Source organism: Hypomesus transpacificus, chromosome 13 (genome assembly GCF_021917145.1).
Source record: "Hypomesus transpacificus isolate Combined female chromosome 13, fHypTra1, whole genome shotgun sequence".
Lineage (NCBI taxonomy): Eukaryota > Metazoa > Chordata > Actinopteri > Osmeriformes > Osmeridae > Hypomesus > Hypomesus transpacificus.
The window spans coordinates 995,598-1,019,769 of record NC_061072.1 but is presented as its reverse complement, the minus strand read 5'-3'; the positions used below and the strand labels follow the sequence as shown (position 1 = coordinate 1,019,769).

The 24,172-nt window shown below is 43.1% G+C and overlaps 3 protein-coding genes across 7 annotated transcripts in view; 2 read left to right on the top strand and 1 right to left on the bottom strand.

Moving 5' to 3' along the window:
• Positions 1 to 14,630, bottom strand: part of pald1a (phosphatase domain containing paladin 1a) — a 62,027-nt gene extending 47,397 nt beyond the window's left edge. The window contains exons 1-6 of one of the 3 annotated variants that reach the window (XM_047032052.1): positions 14,439 to 14,630; positions 2,827 to 3,024; positions 2,457 to 2,559; positions 1,699 to 1,878; positions 428 to 592; positions 30 to 190 (exon numbers count right to left, since the gene is read on the bottom strand). In XM_047032052.1, coding sequence (XP_046888008.1) covers positions 30 to 190; positions 428 to 592; positions 1,699 to 1,878; positions 2,457 to 2,559; positions 2,827 to 3,011 — 794 coding nt within the window. In that variant the 5' untranslated portion in view covers positions 3,012 to 3,024; positions 14,439 to 14,630. Of the gene's footprint in view, positions 1 to 29; positions 191 to 427; positions 593 to 1,698; positions 1,879 to 2,456; positions 2,560 to 2,826; positions 3,025 to 6,237; positions 6,529 to 10,972; positions 11,432 to 14,438 lie in introns of those variants that run through there. The other 2 variants (XM_047032051.1, XM_047032050.1) reach the window with 2 other exon arrangements.
• An 811-nt stretch (positions 14,631 to 15,441) lies between these two features.
• Positions 15,442 to 18,228, top strand: ndr2 (nodal-related 2). Its single transcript, XM_047032724.1, has 3 exons — positions 15,442 to 15,703; positions 16,951 to 17,708; positions 17,857 to 18,228. The coding sequence occupies exons 1-3, from the start codon at positions 15,442 to 15,444 to the stop codon at positions 18,007 to 18,009; spliced, it is 1,173 nt and encodes a 390-aa protein (XP_046888680.1). The 3' UTR covers positions 18,010 to 18,228.
• Positions 18,229 to 18,768: 540 nt separating this feature from the next.
• On the top strand, positions 18,769 to 23,768 carry lrrc20 (leucine rich repeat containing 20). Of its 3 annotated transcripts, none has more exons than XM_047032992.1 (5): positions 18,769 to 18,913; positions 22,665 to 22,739; positions 22,991 to 23,140; positions 23,245 to 23,412; positions 23,515 to 23,768. In XM_047032992.1, the coding sequence occupies exons 2-5, from the start codon at positions 22,670 to 22,672 to the stop codon at positions 23,649 to 23,651; spliced, it is 525 nt and encodes a 174-aa protein (XP_046888948.1). In that variant the 5' UTR covers positions 18,769 to 18,913; positions 22,665 to 22,669; the 3' UTR covers positions 23,652 to 23,768. The 3 variants fall into 3 exon arrangements, with proteins under 3 accessions (XP_046888948.1, XP_046888946.1, XP_046888947.1); XM_047032990.1 differs by lacking the exon at positions 18,769 to 18,913 and adding an exon at positions 19,274 to 19,622; XM_047032991.1 differs by lacking the exon at positions 18,769 to 18,913 and having other exon boundaries at positions 22,646 to 22,739.
• The last annotated feature ends 404 nt before the right edge of the window (positions 23,769 to 24,172 follow it).

The following is a 24,172-nucleotide window of genomic DNA, read 5'->3' as shown; positions in this document are numbered from 1 at the left end:
GATGCTAATAAAGGCTAGGTAAACAGCACCTGTAGAGCGGCGAGGTGAACATGGGTCTCTTGTAGACCTCCTCGGTGACGTGAATGTCCTCTTCACACGCAATGGCCATCTTCTGGGGCTCGTCCTTGAAGTGCTCAATGTCGTTGTAGACATAGAAAACGTTCTCGTTGAGCTTGGCAAAGTCATGGAGCTAGGGGAGAGAAATTAAATACAGTTTAGCGATTTTAAAATATCTAATTTGTGACTTAGTATCTGCGTTGCCTGCCGTAAAGTAACGAAAAACACTTCTTCGTAAATGCAGTCCATTTAGTCCAGTCCATTTAGTATTTGCGGAAGTACATGAATTTCCAGGCTCATTGCAGCTGGATCATCATTGTGTACTGTGTAAAGGTTTAAGAGATAACTGCATCATTGTGACGTGACAGACCTCTTTTCGGATATTTAGCTCCAGGTTCTCCACCTGCTCCTCCTTGTCCAGGCCATGAAGGTTCTCATGGAGGTTCTCTTTCCTCCTGGGGGTGTACGGTACAAAGTTGTCCTCCAAGTGAAGGAAGACCACCGGCTCCTCTCGCACACAGAAGAAAATCACCTCCTGCACACAGAATAAGAAATTTAATTTATAAACTAGAGAAGGTACAATTTCTGGGGAAATTGTGGGGTGTGCTTCTGTCTGTTGCAGATGGGTTTGTTTCCAGGTTGTGAATATCAACAATGTTTACCAGAGTTAGGTCTGAATCTAGGAGCAAAACGGAGCACAGCTGCCAGCTGCAGGTATATGCAGGTAGCAACGCTAGTGCTAAATAAGTATTTAGCTGGTTGGCTCCATGACGCCGGTAAGTAGGGCTCGTGAGATTGCTCACCAAAAGAACGAAGGGGAACCCACTTGTCTAGCAGATTAAGACATGTTTGTAGGTACCTAGCGAAAAGTAGCCTCAACATCCCTAGACTTTTAGCTACGGTACTAATGCTGAGGGCTCGCTGATATCGCTGTCTGTCTTACTAGAACAACGTATCTATGCGTTGTTTCTAACGTGTTGACGTTGTGATGTTAGGCTAGCACTGAGTTCCCTTGTGCCACACAACGCACTTTCTGCCACAAAAACTGCAAAAAAATCAGGACCAAGACAAACATTTTGACATCTAAGCTTTTTTTGGGGGTGGGAAATGATAATAAATATATATGAGAGAGAACAATGGTTGTGCTCGCAGAAGGCTTGAGCACACCCAATAATATATATATTTATTTTCAGTTGGATGGCCTGAGTGTCTTTGCTTGCATGGGCCTCCAAAACTAAGCCTGAATTTTCATTCCAACATAAGCCACATGGGAAAGGAATTTATAGCGTGCCCCTTTGTGATTTGGTCATTTTATTTCAGTGACAGTCCATTTCCATCTGCTGTAACCAGACAGATATTCATTTTTTTCCATGCTCCTTCCACATGAATGGGAGTCTCTGTTTGCCTAGTTCTATCTCTTACCCACAGAGGCAGAGACACTTGACTCTTCAAATATTTACAGAAAACACGTGAAGAAAAAGGCCCAGTGAGACACCAAGACAACAGCACCTGCACACCTTAGCCCAGGGTTGTTGTGACGATTGGCCACATCACACTAAACTAGCTACAGAATGCAAAACACGAAACGATATGACAAGCGTTTGGCAGACTGACAAAATAACCGTAAAAAAGGCTACTGACCTCGTATCCTTGGCCCTGGAGCCATTGGAGGACCTGTTTGAAACCATTCAGACTGGGTTGGCCCATTCCAAACAGAGGGCAAGCCCCTTTAACTTGGCGGAAGTTGGGCGCCCCGTAGATGCCTGTGGTATTGAGGACATCCGCCTTGCTGTACACGTCCTGCACCATGAAGTACTCCCCCTATAGAACATCCAAAACAATTGTCATAAGGACAGGAGGGGGGGGGGGGGGGTAGGGTCATGTTAGAACATGGTCTTCAGGCCCTCGTCATTCATTAGCAATTGTGAATACTGTGGTGCTATTAGGCCCAACCGGTCGTCTAAGTGAGTAAACAGCAGCTCTTGTCTAACAATGGGGATGATCGCATGCCTAATTAGCCCGGTTGCAGGTGACAGCAGATCAAAGTCCTAAGAGGGAGGTGACAAAGCTCCCCACTCAGCGGCTACACATCATCAGAAAACACGGCGCATGACAATGTCCTTTGGGCTTGCTCTGCGAATTGATCACATTTACGTGAAATGAGTAAGCACAAGGCTGGCTGGAGTCAACTCCAAGTGTTGGATTTTTTTGAAAGAATATTTCTAAACGTGTGTTTGTCTGTGTGTGTATCTGTGTGTGTCTGTGTGTGTCTGTGTGTGTCTGTCTGTGTCTGTCTGTGTCTGTCTGTGTCTGTCTGTGTGTGTGTCTGTGTGTGTGTGGGGGGGGCATGAAGATATTAAGGAGGGTGAATGCCTGGGATGTTGGTGTTCTTTCCTTACCAGGACCAAATAATGTTCAGGCATCGTATCTGATATCCGACCCACTTTATAATTTGTTCTGAGGACGTCATCGTGGATCTGAAACTCCTGTCTGCAGTTGTACCTGCAGCAAACAAAAACCACCAATCAGAACAAACACGTCGGCATCACCAAGAAGCAACTGCATTTTGGTTTGCGTGTCGGTAATCCCAACCTACAATATCACCTCCATCTCCTTATTTAATTCCAGTGGTAGACAAAGTGAGATTAAACAGGACCATAAACAAACAGCAAAGAGAGGTATGGGGTGGGGGGGTGATCAAAGCGCTGGGGGGGATTAACATCCAATTGACAGAACACTCATGGGGGCCGGCGGCGGCGGGAGGCTTACGTGATGACGACGGGTGCCACCTTGTTGGTGATTATGGACTTGGCCTTGTTGTTGTGGATGTTGACCGTCTGGAAGGAGCTCACACTAAGCGACTGCCTGCTGTCTGCCATCCCGTTGCCATGGACACTTTCAAGTGGCGATGCGGACGTGACGGCTTGTGGCGCTGCGCTGGCAGTTGTACCCATGCTCCACAAGCAGCTGTGAATGACATCGTAGCGGAACTCGTGGATAAAGAGGCCAAAAACACACGTTGCATATTTACACACAAGCACTTACGCAGAGAGACAGAACGCTCTTGTTTCACACCGGAAGAGAGCTGTGTTGAAATCAAGGGCATAGGAACCTGCTGAATCTGTGTCCAAAACCATCATTTTCTGTGCCGATTTGAAAATAATTGGTACTTCATAGTGTGAACACCATGATGTCATTGTGCACAACTTGTGTCCTTCTGCATACCTCCTATTGGTGTTTCTTTTAATCTATATGTGACTAACACCCAACCACCGCAGTCCACTAGTCCGATAGAGACTTGTCTAAACATGAATGAACCAGCCGAAACACAAATCAACACTCTGAACTTGACTGTTGGCAGATTGGTAATATTTCTCTGCCAAGACTATGGAGGGTGTCGTCTTCAGCGGGGATGTATTTGTATGTTAATTGCAGCCCACTTGATGTGGAGCACTGGCCTCCCAAACAAGCCAGGCAGGCGTCTCCTGTAGTCCCCTGAGTAAACAGGGTCTTTGCACTGAGCTCTGCAGATAAACAAACGAGTGATCCGACAAACTAGCAGGACACAGCCAACAGTGCTCCTCCACATCTCACACAGAGCTGGCAACGTCCCAACTGCCCCCGCCATCCCCCACCCTTACACACACACACACACACAAATACAAACATAAACACATAACGAGAAACACAGACGCACACAGAAACAGTCGGGGAGATGCAGGCATACATATCACAACACACACACACGTGTATGCACACACATGTACGGAGAAACATAACACACTATGGCAAATTCCAAGTCCAACCCCAGGGGCATACAAAGAAATGAGACAGATATAGGCAGGGCATCCAGGAAACAACATGGATGTTCTGGGGGAGCAGTACAGAAAGGGGATGACTGAGGGGGATGTTTGAGGGGGTATTATCTGTGCGCCCCAAAAGTTCAGTGACTCCTGTGCGATCTCCTGCTTTGAACATACCCACACACTCTAATGGGGTTGGTCCCAAAAACATTTCAGCAGACTGGTGAGCCACTCCTGCCTCCCATCTCTCTCTTTCTCTGTCTCTCCCTCCCTCACTGGACTCTGTCTCAGCCACCCTCAAGCACTGCGCTGACCAGCTGTCTCCTGTGTTTACAAACATCTTTAACACTTCCCTGGAGACATGCCATGTGCCAGCCTGTCTCAAGTCCTCCACCATCATCCCTGTGCCCAAAAAGCCAAGGCCAACAGGACTTAATGACTACAGACCCGTCGCCCTGACCTCTGTGGTAATGAAGTCTTTTGAGCGCCTTGTGCTGGCACACCTCAAATCCATCACAGACCCCTTCCTGGACCCACTGCAGTTTGACTACAGAGCCAACAGGTCGGTGGATGATGCCGTTAACATGGCCCTCCACTTCACCCTACAGCATCTGGACTCCCCAGCATCCTACGCCAGGATCCCGTTTGTGGACTTCAGCTCTGCCTTCAACACCATCATCCCCGCCCTGCTCCAGGACAAGCTTTCCCAGCTGAACGTGCCCGACTCCACCTGCAGGTGGATCACAGACTTTCTGTCTGACAGGAAGCAGTGCGTTAAGCTGGGAACACAAGTCTCTGACTCCCGGTCCATCAGCACCGGATCTCCTCAGGGCTGCGTCCTTTCTCCTCTGCTCTTCTCCCTGTACACCAACAGCTGCACCTCGAGTCATCCGTCTGTCAAACTCTTGAAGTTTGCGGATGACACCACCCTCATTGGGCTCATCTCTGACGGGGACGAGTCTGACTACAGGTGGGAAGCTGACAACCTGGTGACCTGGTGTAGCCAGAACAACTTAGAGCTCAATGCTCTTAAGACAGTGGAGATGGTTGTGGACTTCAGGAAGAACACAGCCCCACTCAACCCCATCACCCTGTGTGACTCCCCAGTCAACACTGTGGAGTCCTTCCGCTTCCTGGGCACCATCCTCTCCCAGGACCTCAAGTGGGAACTGAACATCAGCTCCCTCACCAAAAAAGCACAACAGAGGATCTACTTCCTACGGCAGCTGAAGAAATTCAACCTGCCAAAGACAATGATGGTGCACTTCTACACAGCCATCATTGAGTCCATCCTCACTTATTCTATCACCATCTGGTACGCTGCTGCCACTGCCAAGGACAAGAGCAGACTGCAGCGTATCATCCGCACTGCTGAGAAGGTGATCGGCTGCAATCTGCCTTCCCTCGAGGATCTGCACACCTCGAGGTCCCTGAGGCGAGCGAGGAAGATTGTGGCCGACCCCTCCCACCCTGGACACTCCCTGTTCCAGCTACTCCCCTCCGGCAGAAGGCTGCGGTCCATCAAGACCAAAACCTCATGCCACAAGAACAGTTTCTTCCCATCCGCTGTTGGCCTCTTTAACAAGGCCAAGGACTTATACTGACTTTAAATCACAATCTGCACATGACACCCTGCACATTTCAATTTGCACTATTGTATCGTTTGCACTATCTGTATATTTAGGTTAGATTGTAATTATTCTATTTTATTTTTTATTCCCCTTAGTATTAGCTAAACCCCCCTTAGTATTAGCTAGACTTTGCTCCTTTTGTATAGTTAGTCCACATATTTAAGTTTCAATATTACTATATGTTCAATGTATGCACCTCCCTGCCAAAGTAAATTCCTTGTTTGTGCAAACATTCATGGCGAATAAAATACTTCTGATTCTGATTCTGATTCCATCCCCTTTGTTGTGCCTGAGAGTGAGTGGGAAGTTCAACCTTGAACAGAGGGAGTTAAATGCTTCAGTAGCAGGGTTCTCTTCTCAAGGGAGTAACACGCAACACAAAGTCCACCGCAGAGCACACTGCAGTACGCCACTAAACGATAGAACTGTGTGGGAATTAACTTTGTCAGATCACGAATAGCAGATAACGGGGTGGAAATAGCTCAATGATCGGTTTATTGCGATGACAGTGTGTCTATAAAGTCCAAATGAAACTACTGTGTGACATAAAATCTTGAGGAAAATAAGTTTAGAAAGGGGAAATACAACTCAACTGATCTACACTACATGACCAAGTACATTACAATCACAGTCTCTAAGAATACAGTTGTTCAAACTGCCTTCTATCTTCCTGTGACATAACGAAGGATTTCTGTGCATGCACCCACTAGGACACCACAAACTGCAAATCGGACCAAGAGTCTTACGTTCTAATGGGTGAGTGCTCTGCTGTCCCATCCCTTTGCATCTCCCGCTTGCTTTCCGCCATGTTACGAAAAATAACTCACATCCCACCGAACGAAAAAAACTAACTCTCCCCTTTCAGGATCACCCCGACCACCCCCTCCGTGCAGGAACAAAGAAAAACACCCCTCGCAACCAGAATGCCCCTTTAGCTGGCACTGCTAACGGGCTGTAAAGGTAACACTGAGCGAGCCCTATATCTCACTCCTCTTTTGTTCAGTCCGATCGCACGGCCGTTGTGCTGTGAGATTGACACTGGAACCTCGTGTCTCTACGGAGGGCGCAAAGAGAAACGGTGGTACATCTGGTGGCCAGATGGCTTCAGCCGAGCTTGCTTTCACAGGGACGGACAGTGCACAGAGCAGACAATTGGCTCTTGTACTGTAGGAAAGCACAAATAAAGACCAGGAGCAAAATGGCAAGCCACAAGTGTCACATTATCTGCGTGTAGCCCAACTGACCCAATTGGTTGTATAGTGTTAGGGTTATTATTAGAACTATTGTGATACAGAAAAACAGAATGGACAATGGGCTTCTCATCTAGTTACAGGACATCAACCAATCAGGTGCACTAACGTCAATATAAAAATATTGTGGCTCTTGTAAATGTAAAAACTTGTCAAGGATGATTGCTGTGTTAATGTTTTGTTTGAATGATTTGAGGATGTTCAACACTGGCCACAGCTTCACTATCTGAGATGCTGTTCTGACTGAGTCGCAGACTAACCACTTACAGCTCTAATGAAGTTCTATACAAACTACAACTCCATTACGACAGGATGAAGGACTACCCACTGTCTATGGATGAGAGGATCCTCAACTGAATTGCTCCTTATATGGTTTCTTCCCTTCTTTCTCTCTGAGACATTTTGGGGGGTTTTCCCTTATTTTTGCTGAGGATTACGTTGTTTATCGGTGCTGAACTGTATGCAGCTGAAAAGCCAATTTTCACATAGATTTTTGGGAAGAAGAATAAACTAATACAAATAAAGTGAGCATCTGTCACTTTAAGTCTAATATTTCCTCTGCCTGCAGACACAACCATGCTGCCATAGTGTTTAGGGTGACCTTATAGACCAGGGCTTAGCCTATCCATTGCATGGAACACCATCAGCCATTGCCAGGACAAAGCAGGAAAGGCTGCATAGAAATTGACGTTTATCAAACCAAAATTCCTGCAAGTGTGTTTTAATTTACATTTCCTGACGGGGGCCTTCAAGGGCTGTTTCCCCCACCCCAAAGAATTCATGATGTGTGATCATTTTCTACTTTCACCAAGAAGTGAAACCATTTTGGAATAGGCTAAACTAAATAGAATTCATTTCACTTCCAAGTCGGTTGCTCAGAGTCTTAATTTGGCAGCAAAGTGCCTTCTGGAGAGGTGTAAATAGCGTAAATAGCGTAGTGTAAATAGAATCAACCTCGGGAACTCCCAGCCTTCATTTCAAACTAGGCAGACAGGCAGTTGGGGCGGAGGCCTCAGCAGAAATAGACCGCGGTCATAAACATCCTCCTGGACAGCCAATCAAGACGTTTTGCCTGTTTATTTCGACATCACATGCAGGAAGCTGTTACCCGCTCACAAGACGAATAAAAGGCAATGATTTTCCAAAATCCTCAGTAGCAAAACTTATTGAGCGAACCATCTGGATGTCGACAGCAGAAAAGGAGTGTCAACATGAAGCTAAATATGAATGACTTGTGTCTGAAAGCATGTGAGCTACCTTGAAAACAAGCCAAAAACTAAATAGGGCAATTGGCAGAGATTTTGAGATTCAACATGAAAGCCAGCTACACTGGTCAAGTCTAGCTGCGGTGGAGAAGTCCATTCGGAAGCATCGCTATTTCAAAATTGGTGCAGTGGGCGCCGCATGCCAAAACTCTCCAATTAGGCACAGTGAGCTTGAGACCATGGAAAACTGAGGAACAGCCCACCCACCCCCCACAGTCTCCCCCATTCCCTGCACTGCTCCTTTCAGGGTTCTGCCCATTGAAATTCCGCTGGTGTCCTAACTTTGCTGTCGAAACTCCTTCCAGACAAAAGGGTCTAAAAGCAGGCAGGAAGGAGTGCGCAGCTGCAGGATGCATCTGTCGCTGGTCTGCCTAATAAGAGGAAGGATGCAGAGCGCTGCTCATTCACAGGAGATGTAGGGGGTTTATGGGGACGGGCATCACCCCCCCCCCCCCCCACCACCACCTCCCCTCCCCCTGAACACCCTCCACGACGAGGGGAAACCTCTGGGAGAACATTTTTTTTCCCATGTAGGTGAAAAAACTAGACATGGCAGGACAAAAAAAGCTCAGATTGTGTGTCTTTTATTAAAGCATGATGCCACCCTAGCTGGCAACATATCCCGAGCAAGCAAGCACACATCTCTAATTCATCCTCACCAGGTCACATACACCACAGATCTTTCCAGAGAGACACTCGTTTCGTCTGACGCCAAACAGGAACAGCCACTTACCACCTGACGGTCACACAAGCCTCTTTCATTCATCTGAAGGAACAGAAAAAACTCTCTTGTCCTTTTGTGCCTTCATGTGGACATTATCTAGAGCAGCACTGCTTGCATTTGTCAGTCATCCTTGCTGCTCCTTACTTTGAAGCGTGTCACGGCGGAACATTGCCTCCGTTATGACCGAAGGGGGGGGGGGGGGGGGGGGGGGGGGGTAATCCGGAAGTGATCTCAACTCAATAAAGATGCCTAGTCTGCATTGGGACTTGTTCGACCCGGGTGTCCAAGGTGTGACTAACTCCTCAGGCCTTGTGTCAGAAGTTAGATACGAATGGTTGATGTCCTTGGAACACATCAACAGATCCTACTCATGTTTCTTTCTACAGAAAAGCTCAATTCAGCACATAAAAGACAAACCCCAACCTTTGTAGTCCCTCACATAGTCATCCAACGAAAGAAACCGTTTTGAGATGGTGAGGCCACTTGTAAAGCACCCAACCCACACCCAGGAAGCGCTTGCACACCTTGGCAGGAAACGCTGTGTGTGACAGGGAGTGAGCATCCTCCCCGCAGCTGTGCACGTCTTTCATCAGAGTTCAGAGGTCACGGACAAGTGTGACTCCACAGGACATTGGGCCAATATCGCAGCACCGCACGGAAATGAGCTCAGGGCTTCCTCCCCGGGAAAAAAATAATTATCATATTGTTTCAACCTCAGCCTTACACATGAAGACAGCCATTGAGACATTATTTAAAGGTATAATGAACCCAGATGCTTTCAGGGTGGCAAGATCTGATACACAGATACAGTGTGCACTGACTCAATCCACTTCTAAATCAAAAGGTCAAAAATGTTTTGTTCTACTGACTGATATCTTTACATGTAGGAGAACATTAAGATTCTGGCCTGTGTTTCTGACCCACATAGAACATACCTCCATGTAACACAAGCTATATTCCCCTGCACTACCATTCAAAAGAGGCTTCTCAGTGCCAGACTACATCAAGGCCACAAATAGTACGCCATTGACAGTAATAATTTGATTGCACTGCAAGAGTTAGGCTATAGAAAGCGCTCTCATGTGCAGGAAGAATGCAGTGGGTTCAGAATAAGACTCTTAAGAGTCATGCAGTCTGTTGCATAAATTTCTTTCCCACTGACAGTTGTTTTCTAAAATAACAGACCAACCAAAACATAACATCTACTTAGTGGCTTTAATCAGATGGAAAAAAGCTAAATACTTATGTTGTGACTATACTCCCCAAGCAGGACACCGATGGATTTAAATCAGATGCTGACTAGAACTACCCAGTTATCCTGCATATGACACTGAAAAAAACTAATTCAAATTCAAAATTCATTTTTTCCATTGAAGCCTGTCAATGATCTTTTAAAACAGGACTGCAAATCTATTTCTGGAAAGGTGTCTATAATTCTTTTCATTTCAAGATGGCAATTTCATCCCCTATGATTTCAAGGCTGAAGTAATGTGGCTTTCATATTTCTTACAAACCAAGTACTGACCACAATGTACTGTCGTCACAACAAGGCCAATTGACAATATCCTGGCACAGAAATTACCAAACACAGGCAAGACGTCGAATTCACTTCTTTAAGGCATGTTGCACTTTCACTAAACCCTTTGATAATGAAACCACAGAAACGACACTGTCATGAAGGCAGTACGGAATTTAAATACATCTTGCATCTTTGTTTGAGTGTAGACTAAAGCCATATTCTGCCATTTTGGGAATACAAACAAATCCAAGAAAGGAAGAATAAGGAACCAGATGCAATGTGATAACAAATATAACCACAATATGATAACTATGAGCTATAAGTGGAACACAGAAATTCTACCACAAGGCATTGAGCTAAACACTGTCCGGGCCAGCATTTGACCGACTTTTGTAAATAAGGGTCATTGAACCATATATTACTTTATATACAGTATATGTATAGGGTTACACCTGTATAATAGGTATAGTACCTATTTCTGGTCAGAATATTTCTTTTTTTGGTTCCAAACACCCCCTGAAAAGCAACCTTGTTCAAGTGATAAACGACTGTTTTTCCTCGTCTTATGACAGTTTTTATAAATGTTCAAAACCCATTCAGTCACTGGAAATCGCTATATAAAGTAAATAAATAAACATCAGACAATCCAAGAACCATTGGTATGTCTGCGTTTGACACCATCGGGCAAAGCACAGAGACAGGGAAACCATGCAGTGACAGTACCTGACGCTCCTTTTCGCACACCATCCGAGGGGTTTTCAAGATGAGAAAAAAAAAATACAAATGGTGGATTGAGAATGTAAACCCCCCAAAAATAAATTTGACAGAAAATGACAGCTAGTTCTCCAGCAGCTCCACTCTCAGTCTGACATGGTTCGACTCTCCTCTGGTCTTTGAGGCAACTCTGCCTGGTGATTCCACTACGCCAGGCGGTCTCGCATCATTACCGTCTCCTTATAAAGAGTGGGATGAGTCAATGACAGTGTCCTTCAGTGGGAACGAAGCGCAGGCAGCCAGCGAACTCAGTATGGGAGAGGGGGAGTCGCGATGAGTGAAGCACAGCTCCACATCTCAGGGACGGAAAGTGACAGTGTTGCAAGTGTGTGTGTGTGAGCGAGAGGGAGTGTTTGCACGAGTGTCTCTTGGTGCATAAGAGGTGTGTTGTTTTCAGTGCTGTGTGTGTGGGTGATTGTGTGTGTGTGTGTATGTGCGCGTGCATGCATAAAGAGGATATGGAGGCGGACTCTGGGAGCCTTACTCATCAGCCAGTTTACCATCCAATCACCAGCTCAGACTCCTGGCAACAGCCTACCTCCCACATGCAAGCAAAAGCAGACCTTACAAACATATGGGCTTAACCCCCTGCACACCAATTACACCAACGAGCACCAAACCAGGGCTCTGATATAGAGAAAACTACCACTGTGCCCATTGGGTGATAAACAGTGAACCCAGCAAGGAGGTACACAGCATGTAAGTTGACATAACGTAACACAGAATGATGGCACTAATTAGTTCATTCATTAGCAATTAAAGCGTGGCTTCTTAGAGAGTAAATAGACATACAGCTGGGTAAACAGACCAGGCTTAGTCTCAGGTTTAGCCTCAGAGGTCTGTTGTGTTCTTCTGGAGGATGCAGGGGGCACATCCCTGAGAATCTAAGTCCCCTAGCTACAGACGTACAAATATGGAAGCTCAGGAACAACAAAACATGGGCTATCTCCAATCACCCATCTCTAAAAGAGCTGTAGTGGCTACACACAGCTTGCTGAACTAAGTGCATTTCTTATTTACACAATAAATTGGGTCTATGTGATCCGTTCATAAGTGGTGCAACATTACAGATGCAATCTCAAAAACATTCCATAAGGGAAGTGGTCATACATTTTGTTCAGGCGTATTAGCAAATGTGTCCTTCTGTAACACTCATGAAGCATTCTGCAAAGTGAAGTAGTTGAAGCCACTTTCTGCCGTTATCTGCTGTACATTTACTGCTCACTGACACACCTGTTCCTTCCTTCCTGCTGCGCTACAGAAGTCTTTGATGAAGCTGCCACACCGTGAATGTGAAGCAGTGTGAAATTGAGACCTGCCGGCTCTCAACTCCAACAGCAGATGAATGAAACATTCAAACACCTCTGCCAAGCACTGCATTTGATATTTGCAATTCTTCCTTGTGTCTTAAAGAGGGGCGCTTTCTGGTGCATTCCCACAGGCACACTTTTTTTAGGCATGTTATTAAGATGGATTACAAATGTAGCTCATATATCACAAAGGAAGTGGCTTACTCATTACTTGTCTACTGCTTCATAAACTATGTGCCTGGGCTGAGTGCTGCCCTAAGCATTTATCTGGACAAATTCTTTGTAGTGTTAACCAATTGGGGGTAACCAACAGATGTCCTGACTGTGATGGATTCTAGGCTATGGTAGCATGCGTTCAGCTGGCTGATCCACTGGGGGCGATACAAGGTTCAGGACAATGTCACCTGTTAAGAGTTCCTACATCCTGTCCTGGCTTTTGTCTGACATTCATCTGAAAAGAGAGAACAATCAGTCTCTTTTCACTGCTATCTAGACGTAGCCTTGACCTCCTATTAAATTGTTTCTGTAGAATTACAAAAGTACTTTGTGTAAAACACAGCCGGAGTATTAAAAAATAATTCTGAGCGGGAAACTGGATTTGGACAGCAAAAAGATCCCAAAATGAACAGTCCAACAGTGTCTTAAGATTTGTTGAAACAAAATTCCAATTTACTCATTCTACTAGCTAAGAGGGGAAGAGGAAGAGAAAGAAAGGGAATTAGAATGGAGGTGTGTTGCCTATAGAGATTATATGTTCATGATTTGTGTATGATGTACAACAGATGCATTCTCTGTAACAATGTTAAGCATAACAAAAAACTATAGTTTAGATGCTTAATCTCTCAATGATTATGGTAAATGCAATGACATCTAGTGGCAAATACATCCATTGCATTTGAATACCGTAATGAGTGTGATGTATTTAACTATTAAAAACATGATTCCTATAGATGCATCAAGGAAACAGACAATATTGTGTAGTATGATAAACAAAACTGGGTGGTCTGGATTCAAGTTGTTCTTTTCTATTGTCTTATGCAATTCAATTGCTGAGTTTAAAAAAAATTAAAGAATCAAGACTGGGCTGTTGATGCTGCAGGAGAAAGGTCTGTTTCTGCCTGTGGCTGTTACTGAGGGGTTCCAAAATAAAATAATTTTGATTACAAAACAGAAAGTGTGCAATGTTTGTGTAAAAAGTCACCAAAATATATTCCCATTCACAGTTTTGGCTGTGATTACATGTTCCTTGCCTCATTGAATTTCATAATAGAGCAACAAGCGTGAAAACTTTAAGTTACTGTGGGACTGTACAACAACAACAAAGAGTCAAGAATTATGTTTAGATTAAGAAAATACACACTCGATCAAAACTGGGGGAGGGGAATTTGAACAATTCTTAATGTTCTCGAGTCTTTCTCGCCTGCTTGGTTATGATGTTGTAATCCAGAGATACCATTGGGGTGCATTGATTGAACAGTATCGATGTCCCGAGTATTGATTAATCTTCATCTTCCCATCGTTCGCTTGGATTGACTAGATTGAACGTGGTTTAGAAAATGGTTTCTGCCAACTAAGTTAACATATTCACCTTATTTGACTATGCTAGGCTACTTGATGTAGCCTCCATCTGTAGCCTAAACCGATTAGATTTTAAGATTTGGGCAGGTGACTTGAAGTGTAATCATGATTATTATTATGTGCACAACAAAATGGACCCAAATGTCATTTTACCGACAACACTGGAATACAGTTAATTACTAGGATATCAACAGGTAAACCCATCATTGGGGGAATAGAATGGATGTCTTCAGAAATTACGAAGGAACCAGGCCAGCCAACTGGTAGAATAATACACAGGCAACTGAAACGTCTTGAAACGTCTTGGTTTTGCCAGCAGCGGTGAAACAAACTTTAGAAATCATGAATGACACCAACACACCACATTTGTTTCATGGGAAACACCTTATTTACATGAACATAATAAAGTTGGTGGGATAAGCCTGCTATTCACAAACACTTTAAAGTAACATACAAAGTCATTGTGCCGACTATACCGACATGCGTGCGTGGTCGCGGGAAAGAGCCGTAAACTTTAGGCTACTTACCATTTCACCAATCGGGAGAAAAGTGTTTTCCTCGAAATTACTGATTTGTTGTCTGCCTAAATACCTCAAATACAAGCATAACACTTTGTATCTTAAATATGTATCCCACAAATGTTGCTTCCATTGATTTGTCTTCCCCCACAAGTTTTTTTTTCTCGGGAAAATTAGGAGGAAAGGATTCCACTATCTGGATAAAAGACTGGGCGGAGCATGCGCACTAACGTGGCATTGCTTTCCCTACATCTGTCCACCAGCACATCTCAGCACCTCAGGTACAGATGGTTATGAATCCTAAGACAAATCCTTAAAGTGGAAAAATTGCCATGTTTTTGTGTCATATCTTCCTAAAATATTGTTGTTGACTAGGACACTGTCATGACATTATACCCGTTCATCAAGCATTGATCTGGCCTAACCTACAATCAGAATCTGGTTTATTCGCAAAGAGTAGCCTACACAGACATGGAATTTGCTTTCGTGGGCAGGTGCATGCAATAAACACATAATACACATAGGCTATACGAGTATTAAAAGTGGCAGCAGTCTTTAAATACAAAATGTAGAAAATGTCTATTGGCCAGGCCTGATGCCGATGTCTGCTTCTTTTGGCAGTTCATTTTAGAAAACTTTCAATTTACGGGCACAACTTTTATAAGGGATGACTAGCCTTTGTTTTCTATGTAGCCTACGTTTCTCTTGACATACAATTAGATTTAAGGTGTTTTTATTCCTTACAGTGGATTTGCTGTGTAAAAATTCGGAATGGCCCTGATGTTTGATGTAATGGATGAAGGGTGCAAATAAAGGTTGTTCTCATCGTAAACATGCACTCAGGCAGCAAATTAGCAACTCAATAGATGATGGCCTGTCATGGCAAGCCTTGAAGACGCATGTCAATTTCCTTTAATGTTGTCGACTACTTGTTAAATATGCAAGGGGTGGGTGAGGGTATAAAAGCACCATAATCTCTCAGAGGGGAATTGGTCATCCAAGTTGGCTCAACATGCATTCACTGGCAGCTTTTAGTGTGGTGCTGCACGCATCTGTGCTCATACTGCTTGCTCATGGGATTCCTAAAGGTAAAGATGGAGTTTACACCGGACCCTTGCACCGTTTTGGCACCGACCGTTCATCTGGATACCACCTGCCGAATTATATGATGCACCTCTACAGAAATTTCAAGTCTAACCTTACTCGGCCTATGGATCTAATTGAGCAGGCCACCGCAAGGCAAGCAGACACCGTTAAGAGTGTCCTGGCAAAAGGTAAGACTTTACTTTAGGCTGTCCCTAAATCATAATGACAAATAATATTGAAAATACCCTGCCACATGAAAGATATTGGGTAGCACAACATTTGTAACCACTAGTTGCTCTATTCATGTAACGATTCCTCACATTGTCTCATTCTGACAAACTTGTTGTAGCCTATATGTAATCTATAACATGTTCTTACATTATATTATGATGCTGACGTTACTTTTCCATTAATAGGCGACAGTCTAGTCTATATTATTATTTTGATTGTTGCGCACCGCATGTCTGTCAAATCTGTGACCCAGACCAGACGACTTCAGTCTGTTTCAATCCACATCCATTTAAAGGGGGGAATAACCGTACAGGGATCAGCGTGTGAAAAGACTGTTTTCAGTCTAATTCTCAAAGCAAACCTTGTTTTCTTATACGTGATGTTGATTAGATGTCTTGCCAGACATCCCTAGACAAATCTGTTGTTAACGCAAATCAACAATTCCTTTGAGTTCTTTTCACACGTCTCTTGATTAGATTAGAGGTCGACCAGGTCTTGAAGAAGGCTGGATTTTAGCATGTTTAACTGACCGACCTGGTCGGCGCTGCCAGCTCTGAATCTAATTTAACATCGCTTCCAGGTGTTAAAGTTCTTGCCTATTTGTTTGATTGAGGATATGCAGAAGCCAAGCCAATGATGTGTTAAATGATTGGTTTCGATCCGGTGTTTGCTTTGAGTGGATTAAGGAGAGGGCCTCCTCGTGCAATTCTATCATTTTTACTTCTTAGACAGAGTTTGTGCAAACCAATCGTATATCACGTAAACAAATGTAAATTCTTTGCACCTTTAACCAACAATCAGATGCATCAATAGAATAATTCACTGGACAATAGGGCTACTAAACTATAAAACGCTTTAATCTTATTGATTAATTGTGCCTGCTGTTCATCACAACTCAGCTGATTCACACCCCTGAGATTAAGTCCATTATAAATGTTTTCTTTGAAAAGGTTTATTTTTGACACAAGCAAATAAAATACTCAAGCATCCAAATCGCCATTTTAGTTTAAAAGGCTATATTCAGCCCCAAAATACTGCTTCCATGTTTAATGATTTTACTGTAACTTCTCTCTTATAAACTTCTCTCTTATAATAGAACGTTAAGTACATTGATTGCTTCGTGCACAGCCATTTCGATATGCATTTTTATAATAAAACCTGTGTTCTATGATACCTTGTGTTAATCTCTGTTTCTCTCTTATAGGCTTGGTTCTTAAAAACAGGCACTGGATTGTTACCTTTGACCTCTTCACCTTGTTGGCTGATGAACAAATTCAGACTGCAGAACTCAGGATCCGGTTTCCCAGAGCGGTGATCGCCTCAAACGTTACATTGGAAATTCACCACCAGCACAGCTTTCCATGCCACTCACACAACAGCTGTAAGAAACCTCAGCTAGTGGGATCACTGACGGGATCTTCTGTGGTCACTTCATCAGCACACTGGAAAGTGTACAACGTGACAAGTCCACTATTGAACTGGCTTGAGGAAAAACGTGTGTCAAGAAAGAGGAAACCACCAAAGGCAAAGAGGGGCCTGTTGTTTCCAGCTTCAATGAAGTCAGCCAGCTCTAAAAGTAAACCAAGTGTGAGTAACAGAGCCTTGCTGGTGGTCTTCTCGCACACAGGGTCTAAAGAGGGCTCACAGGCCAAAGCAAGCCTCCTCCTCACAGCTGAACAATCCAAGTTTTTGTCCTCTGCTGAAATCAAGAAAGTAGATCAGCCAAAGAGGCGCAGGAGCAAAAGGGACCACAAAGAAGATAAAGTTAGAAGTCCACAAGTGCCCAGAAGAGTCAATGAAAAACCCCTGTGTGGCAGAGTTGACTTGCATGTCGACTTTAATCAAATAGGCTGGGGTTCATGGATTGTCTTTCCCAAGAAGTATAACGCTTATCGCTGTGAAGGGTCTTGCCCCAGTCCTCTTGGAGAAGACTTAAATCCTACAAATCATGCTTATATGCAGGTAAGATTCTTCAACATAGTATATGATGATCTCATTATGTAGTAAAAAACATCTTCTTGTGATTTCTATTTGCTGGACGCTGTGTCGTACTGTACTGTAAATATTGTGATATGTTTTGACATTCTGCTCATATCTTTATTTCTTCTAGAGTCTACTGAAACACTACTACCCTGACAGAGTTCCATCTGCTTGCTGTGCTCCCACTAAAATGAGTCCTCTCAGCATGCTGTATTACGAGAATGGGGAGATGCTTCTTCGGCATCATGAGGATATGATTGTCAGTGAGTGCGGCTGTCAGTGAGAGCATGACTCATTTCCAATGGACAAATATGTGTTAAGCAGCGCTGGTTAAATGAGTGTTGGAACTGTAATCCAAACCCCAAGATGTTGTTGAAATCAACATTGTCAACAACACTTAGCCACAAGAACAAAGCTCTTTGCTTATGGTGACTTTGCATTTTGGTGGTTGTAAGTACAAAGATTCAGATAAAGATTTATAATGACGTAAACAACGCTATGTAAACAATTTGGGGTTGAAATAATATTTGAATAAAATAACTGGCCTTGCCTGTTATCTTGTTAAAATATCCAGCGGATATTATACCTCAATATACCATTAATATGTCAAACTAATGTTGTCCATGTTCTATAAAATGGTTACACTATTTCTTATTCAAGCACTGTTTATATTGTGTTTACATTCTTTTGTAAATTGTTAAATATTTATTGTAAATAATACTTAAATAAACCTTGTATATTTATGTGAATACAGTGCCTGGTGCTTATCTATTGTATTTTTGTACAAGAAAACTAAGGTATGATATTGATTACGTTTCTTGAACTTTATAGCTAAGTAATACATGGGGGGGGGGGGGGGGGGGGGGGGGGGGTGTTGGTATATTTACCTGAAACTATGACAGAACATAAAAGGCCTACTACACAACATAGAAAAGCTAATTTTCCTTGCGCAATAAAAGCATTTGCAAACAGAGTAGGCTGAGTGAGAAGAAATCCCAGCATTAAGGAAACAAATAATAGTAAACATGGTGTGGTGGTGGACGTTAGACACATGGGGTTAAACATCCTGAATGCACATTGTCCCAGGTGTTTTAAATCATTGTTCAAGGATTTTCCAGAACCAGAACAGTGACCAAGCTAGTATGGATGTAGAATATGTTAGAGAAAGCACAAAACCAGGGCTCCAGGTAGGTTCCCTTTACAATTATTAGATGCTGTGAGGTAGGCTATTCCTTTTAAATGAAATTGGACATAGAGCTATCTAAAATTGTTCAATGTTTTTTCAGTTAGTCATTAGCCCATAGCTGAATGTGCACTGTACGGAACATAAATATTTGTTTTCATAGGAACGTTAGAGCTAAATAATGGCAATAAGGTCGAAAACTTCTTTAAAATCAGCTTTGCATAACATTTCTGTACAATTTCAAAACATTAATACTTAAAATGTGTCATTACATATACATGCAGTTCTTAATGCCTATGAACGGAATTTACGATTAACCTGGATTCAGAATCAAATGGTCATCGGCGTATGGGACCCACATGTCATTGCAGTTCTGCAACTATGTTACGCATGTTTGATGTCCTTAGTGCAGTTAGCTAGAAGCTGAAATTATCTCGGGTACAGTGTACATGGCTCGCTAAACCATATGAACTGTGTTATTTACCATTATATTAATTCATTCTTATGAGTACGATTGAGAAAACTATTTGGTTGTAAGCAATATTTTACATGTTTGTTAAGTATCGAGCTAAGGCTAAAAATACATTATTACCAAATTAGACTGGTTGTGTAAATGAATGGATTTCATTGGTCCACACTAGGCTACTAGTACTACTAGCCTAGCTACACAGAGTAACCAGCAAGCAGACAGCTGTCAAACTGTCCAAGCTTGGGTAAGTTTTGGAATGGACGCAACAAAAATACAATTAAATTGGTATGATATAGGATATGTTGGGCAACACAGGCTTAAAAAGTTAATATTGTAAGCAAGCCTTTTTTGAAAACTGGGCTACCCTACAGGCAGCTCCAGTTTTCCCTGCCCCGCGTGTCTTCAACTTCCCCAACCAGACACTCAGGAGAAGCTAAATCTTTTATTGCGTTTTGGACGTCCATAGACTGACGGCGATGGCTGCTGATCTTTGCATGGATGGACGAGTGCCGTCCATAGAGGGAGCATATATTTTGGACGGCGTCATAGCCGTCCATACGGACGGCGATGCTGTTCAGAGTGCCGTCCATAGAGGGAGCAGATATTTTGGACGGCGATGGATTAGCAGGGACGTCCCTCGTGCCGTCCATAGAGGGAGCAGATATTTTGGACGGCGTCATAGCCGTCCATACGGACGGCGATGCTGTTCAGAGTGCCGTCCATAGAGGGAGCAGATATTTTGGACGGCGATGGATTAGCAGGGACGTCCCTCGTGCCGTCCATAGAGGGAGCAGATATTTTGGACGGCGTCATAGCCGTCCATATGGACGGCGATGCTGTTCAGAGTGCCGTCCATAGAGGGAGCATATATTTTGGACGGCGATGGATTGAATGTTTAGCAGGCTGTTGAGCTAACAACTACCGAAGGCTACCATAGCATGTAGCTAGCTACATTAACTTTGGATGACTCAATCTTTTGTCAAGTTAATTTGTATGAATTGCATGTTAGTGCAATATTTACGCCTTTATTCTGTTTTTTTACATAATCAGCAGTATGATCTCATGACAATATAGACTTGAAAAACAATATGTTATGGTTTGGGTTTGCCTATAGGCTACATATATTTTAATTATTTCGAGAATTGTTAATAAAGACTCATTTAAAATGTTAACATTGTGTTATGACCCTATGAAATACATTGCCATTTAGGTCTTTTAAACCGTCAGTTTAAAGTGTTTTATGGGTGGATTTGAAGCCACCAGTCAGTAGCTCCAATCTTGCGCACGAACTTTGCGCACGGAGACAAACGCAAAACAACAAACACTCGCTTGGAGCGGAGACCAATGCAAAACACAATACGATGTGTTGAGCCAAACCAAAGCCGTCAAAGGCTACCATGAATGTAGCTACAGCAACCGTGGATGACTCAATAAGTTTTGTCACGTTATTTTGTATGAATTGCATTTAAGTGAAGGCTATATATTTACGCCTTTATTTTATTTTGAACATACAAAAGTAGGCCAATCAACAATAGAATGTCATGACAATACAGACTTGAAAAACAATATGTTATGGTTAGCGTTTGCCTAGATATAGGCTACATATATTTTAATTATTTCGAGAATTGTTAATAAAGACTAAATTAAGATTTTAACATTGTGTTATGACCCTATGAAATACATTGCCCTTTAGGTCTTTTAAGCCGTCAGTTTAAAGTGTTTTATGGGTGGATTTGGAGCCACCAGTCAGTAGCTCCAAGGCTATTACGTTTTGCATTTGTCTCCGCTCAAAGTGGTTCGTGCGCAACATTGGAGCTACTGACTGGTGGCTCCAAATTACACGCTCCAATTATTACAAAATAACGTGACAAAACTTATTGAGTCATCCACGGTTGCTGTAGCTACATTCATGGTAGCCTTTGACGGCTTTGGTTTGGCTCAACACATCGTATTGTGTTTTGCATTGGTCTCCGCTCCAAGCGAGTGTTTGTTGTTTTGCGTTTGTCTCCGTGCGCAAAGTTCGTGCGCAAGATTGGAGCTACTGACTGGTGGCTTCAAATCCACCCATAAAACACTTTAAACTGACGGTTTAAAAGACCTAAATGGCAATGTATTTCATAGGGTCATAACACAATGTTAACATTTTAAATGAGTCTTTATTAACAATTCTCGAAATAATTAAAATATATGTAGCCTATAGGCAAACCCAAACCATAACATATTGTTTTTCAAGTCTATATTGTCATGAGATCATACTGCTGATTATGTAAAAAAACAGAATAAAGGCGTAAATATTGCACTAACATGCAATTCATACAAATTAACTTGACAAAAGATTGAGTCATCCAAAGTTAATGTAGCTAGCTACATGCTATGGTAGCCTTCGGTAGTTGTTAGCTCAACAGCCTGCTAAACATTCAATCCATCGCCGTCCAAAATATATGCTCCCTCTATGGACGGCACTCTGAACAGCATCGCCGTCCATATGGACGGCTATGACGCCGTCCAAAATATCTGCTCCCTCTATGGACGGCACGAGGGACGTCCCTGCTAATCCATCGCCGTCCAAAATATCTGCTCCCTCTATGGACGGCACTCTGAACAGCATCGCCGTCCATATGGACGGCTATGACGCCGTCCAAAATATCTGCTCCCTCTATGGACGGCACGAGGGACGTCCCTGCTAATCCATCGCCGTCCAAAATATCTGCTCCCTCTATGGACGGCACTCTGAACAGCATCGCCGTCCGTATGGACGGCTATGACGCCGTCCAAAATATCTGCTCCCTCTATGGACGGCACGAGGGACGTCCCTGCTAATCCATCGCCGTCCAAAATATCTGCTCCCTCTATGGACGGCACTCTGAACAGCATCGCCGTCCGTATGGACGGCTATGACGCCGTCCAAAATATATGCTCCCTCTATGGACGGCACGAGGGACGTCCCTGCTAATCCATCGCCGTCCAAAATATCTGCTCCCTCTATGGACGGCACTCTGAACAGCATCGCCGTCCGTATGGACGGCTATGACGCCGTCCAAAATATATGCTCCCTCTATGGACGGCACTCTGAACAGCATCGCCGTCCGTCCATCCATGCAAAGATCAGCAGCCATCGCCGTCAGTCTATGGACGTCCATATGGACGTCCAAAACGCAAAAAAAGATTTAGCTGCCTCTCCAGACACTAGATGACTAGGTTACAAGAGCGTCACTGAAACCTAAAATTCAAAAGTATCAATGTTACTCTGTCAAATGTTTTTATTTACCTGGTTTGAACTATTTAGGCAAAATGGCTGAAGCTGTAGCTAATGTTGCTCGGAGGATCAATGCAACAGTAGAAGAAGGAAAAGATAACCTGGGTAAGTAAATTGTTCTTGATTTGACCAACAGATGGTGTCAACGGTCTTCATCTCAATCATTATTACGCTCATTCTCCTAGACCTAGACCCCTGTATAGAATTAGAATTGCATTATGAAGGACAAAGAACACACATTCACATCCGGCCCACAGTATTGAGAGTTGTTGGACCTGATGATATCTGACAAATGTGATGCGTTTCCCATTTCAAAATGGAGTGCTATCTGACAAATGTTCTGACACGTTTTATAGATTTGTCAAACTGCAAGTTGATAAGTTTTCCAGACGGAGTCTTCAAGGTCCTGAGGAGTGTCACAGAAAACATACACATTATCACACTGGCTGACAATGAGCTGAAGGCAATAAATAAAAAAATACTTGCAACGTTCACTGAATTGAGAGGTATGAACTAGAAAAAAGTAATTATACATTGATTTGCAAAACTTGAAATCAGTCACATATTATATTTCATTAGGAATTGCACTAACAAAGTTTTCTCCTTTCAGAGTTGGACTTGAAAGGCAATGTCCTTACCAAACTACCAGACACCGTGGGAGAATTAAAACATCTAACCAGCATTAACTTGGCCAGTAACAAGTTCTCAGTCTTTCCTGAAAAACTCACTGAAATACACTCACTTGAGAGAATCAACCTGGAAGGCAATGATATTACTGGTAAGGGGAAGCTATGCTTTAACACACATACACAAATTAAATATATGACAAATAAGTATTGTTAACATATACATGAAATATGTATGCATTTTTCCATAACAGAAATTCCATTGGAGAAGCTTTCTGCAATGCCAGCCCTAAAGCAGATAAACATGAAGGCAAACCCTTTGGATAAAGACACCATTATTGCTATTCAATCTCCTCAACGTTATGAAATTCTATCAACAGCTGACATCTAGGAACTTTCACCTGAGTTTTGGACTTTTTCCTCAGTTGGAGTCCGACTGTATGCTGTGCCTTTGATTTTTTCCATGGTCTATAGTTGGGGTCATTAGAATGAATCACCTTCCAAAATCTGACTGCGTTGAAACTTTCTTCCTCCATTATGAGAGGGTACAGGAAAACCATTAGGTCTACACCATTATTACTTTCTGCCAAATAATCTAGGAAACAATCTCATGGTATATAAAAATATGTCTGGGATGTTGTTGGGATAACATTTTACTGAATATAGAGTTAAGGGGCACATTTTCATGCAGTCTCATCTTAATGCTGTTAAATAGCCTACCAGGATGGTGTGAAGCCCAATGTGCACACCCAAATATGTACATATACATCTGCAATTGTTTGGATGACACCACTCCTATATATTCGGAATTATGATCCAACATCTGATGAAGAGACTTTCCATTTCCATGACGTGGTATTTATATAACATATAGCCTACACTGACTATTAAATAATTAAGTGGTGTTGTTAT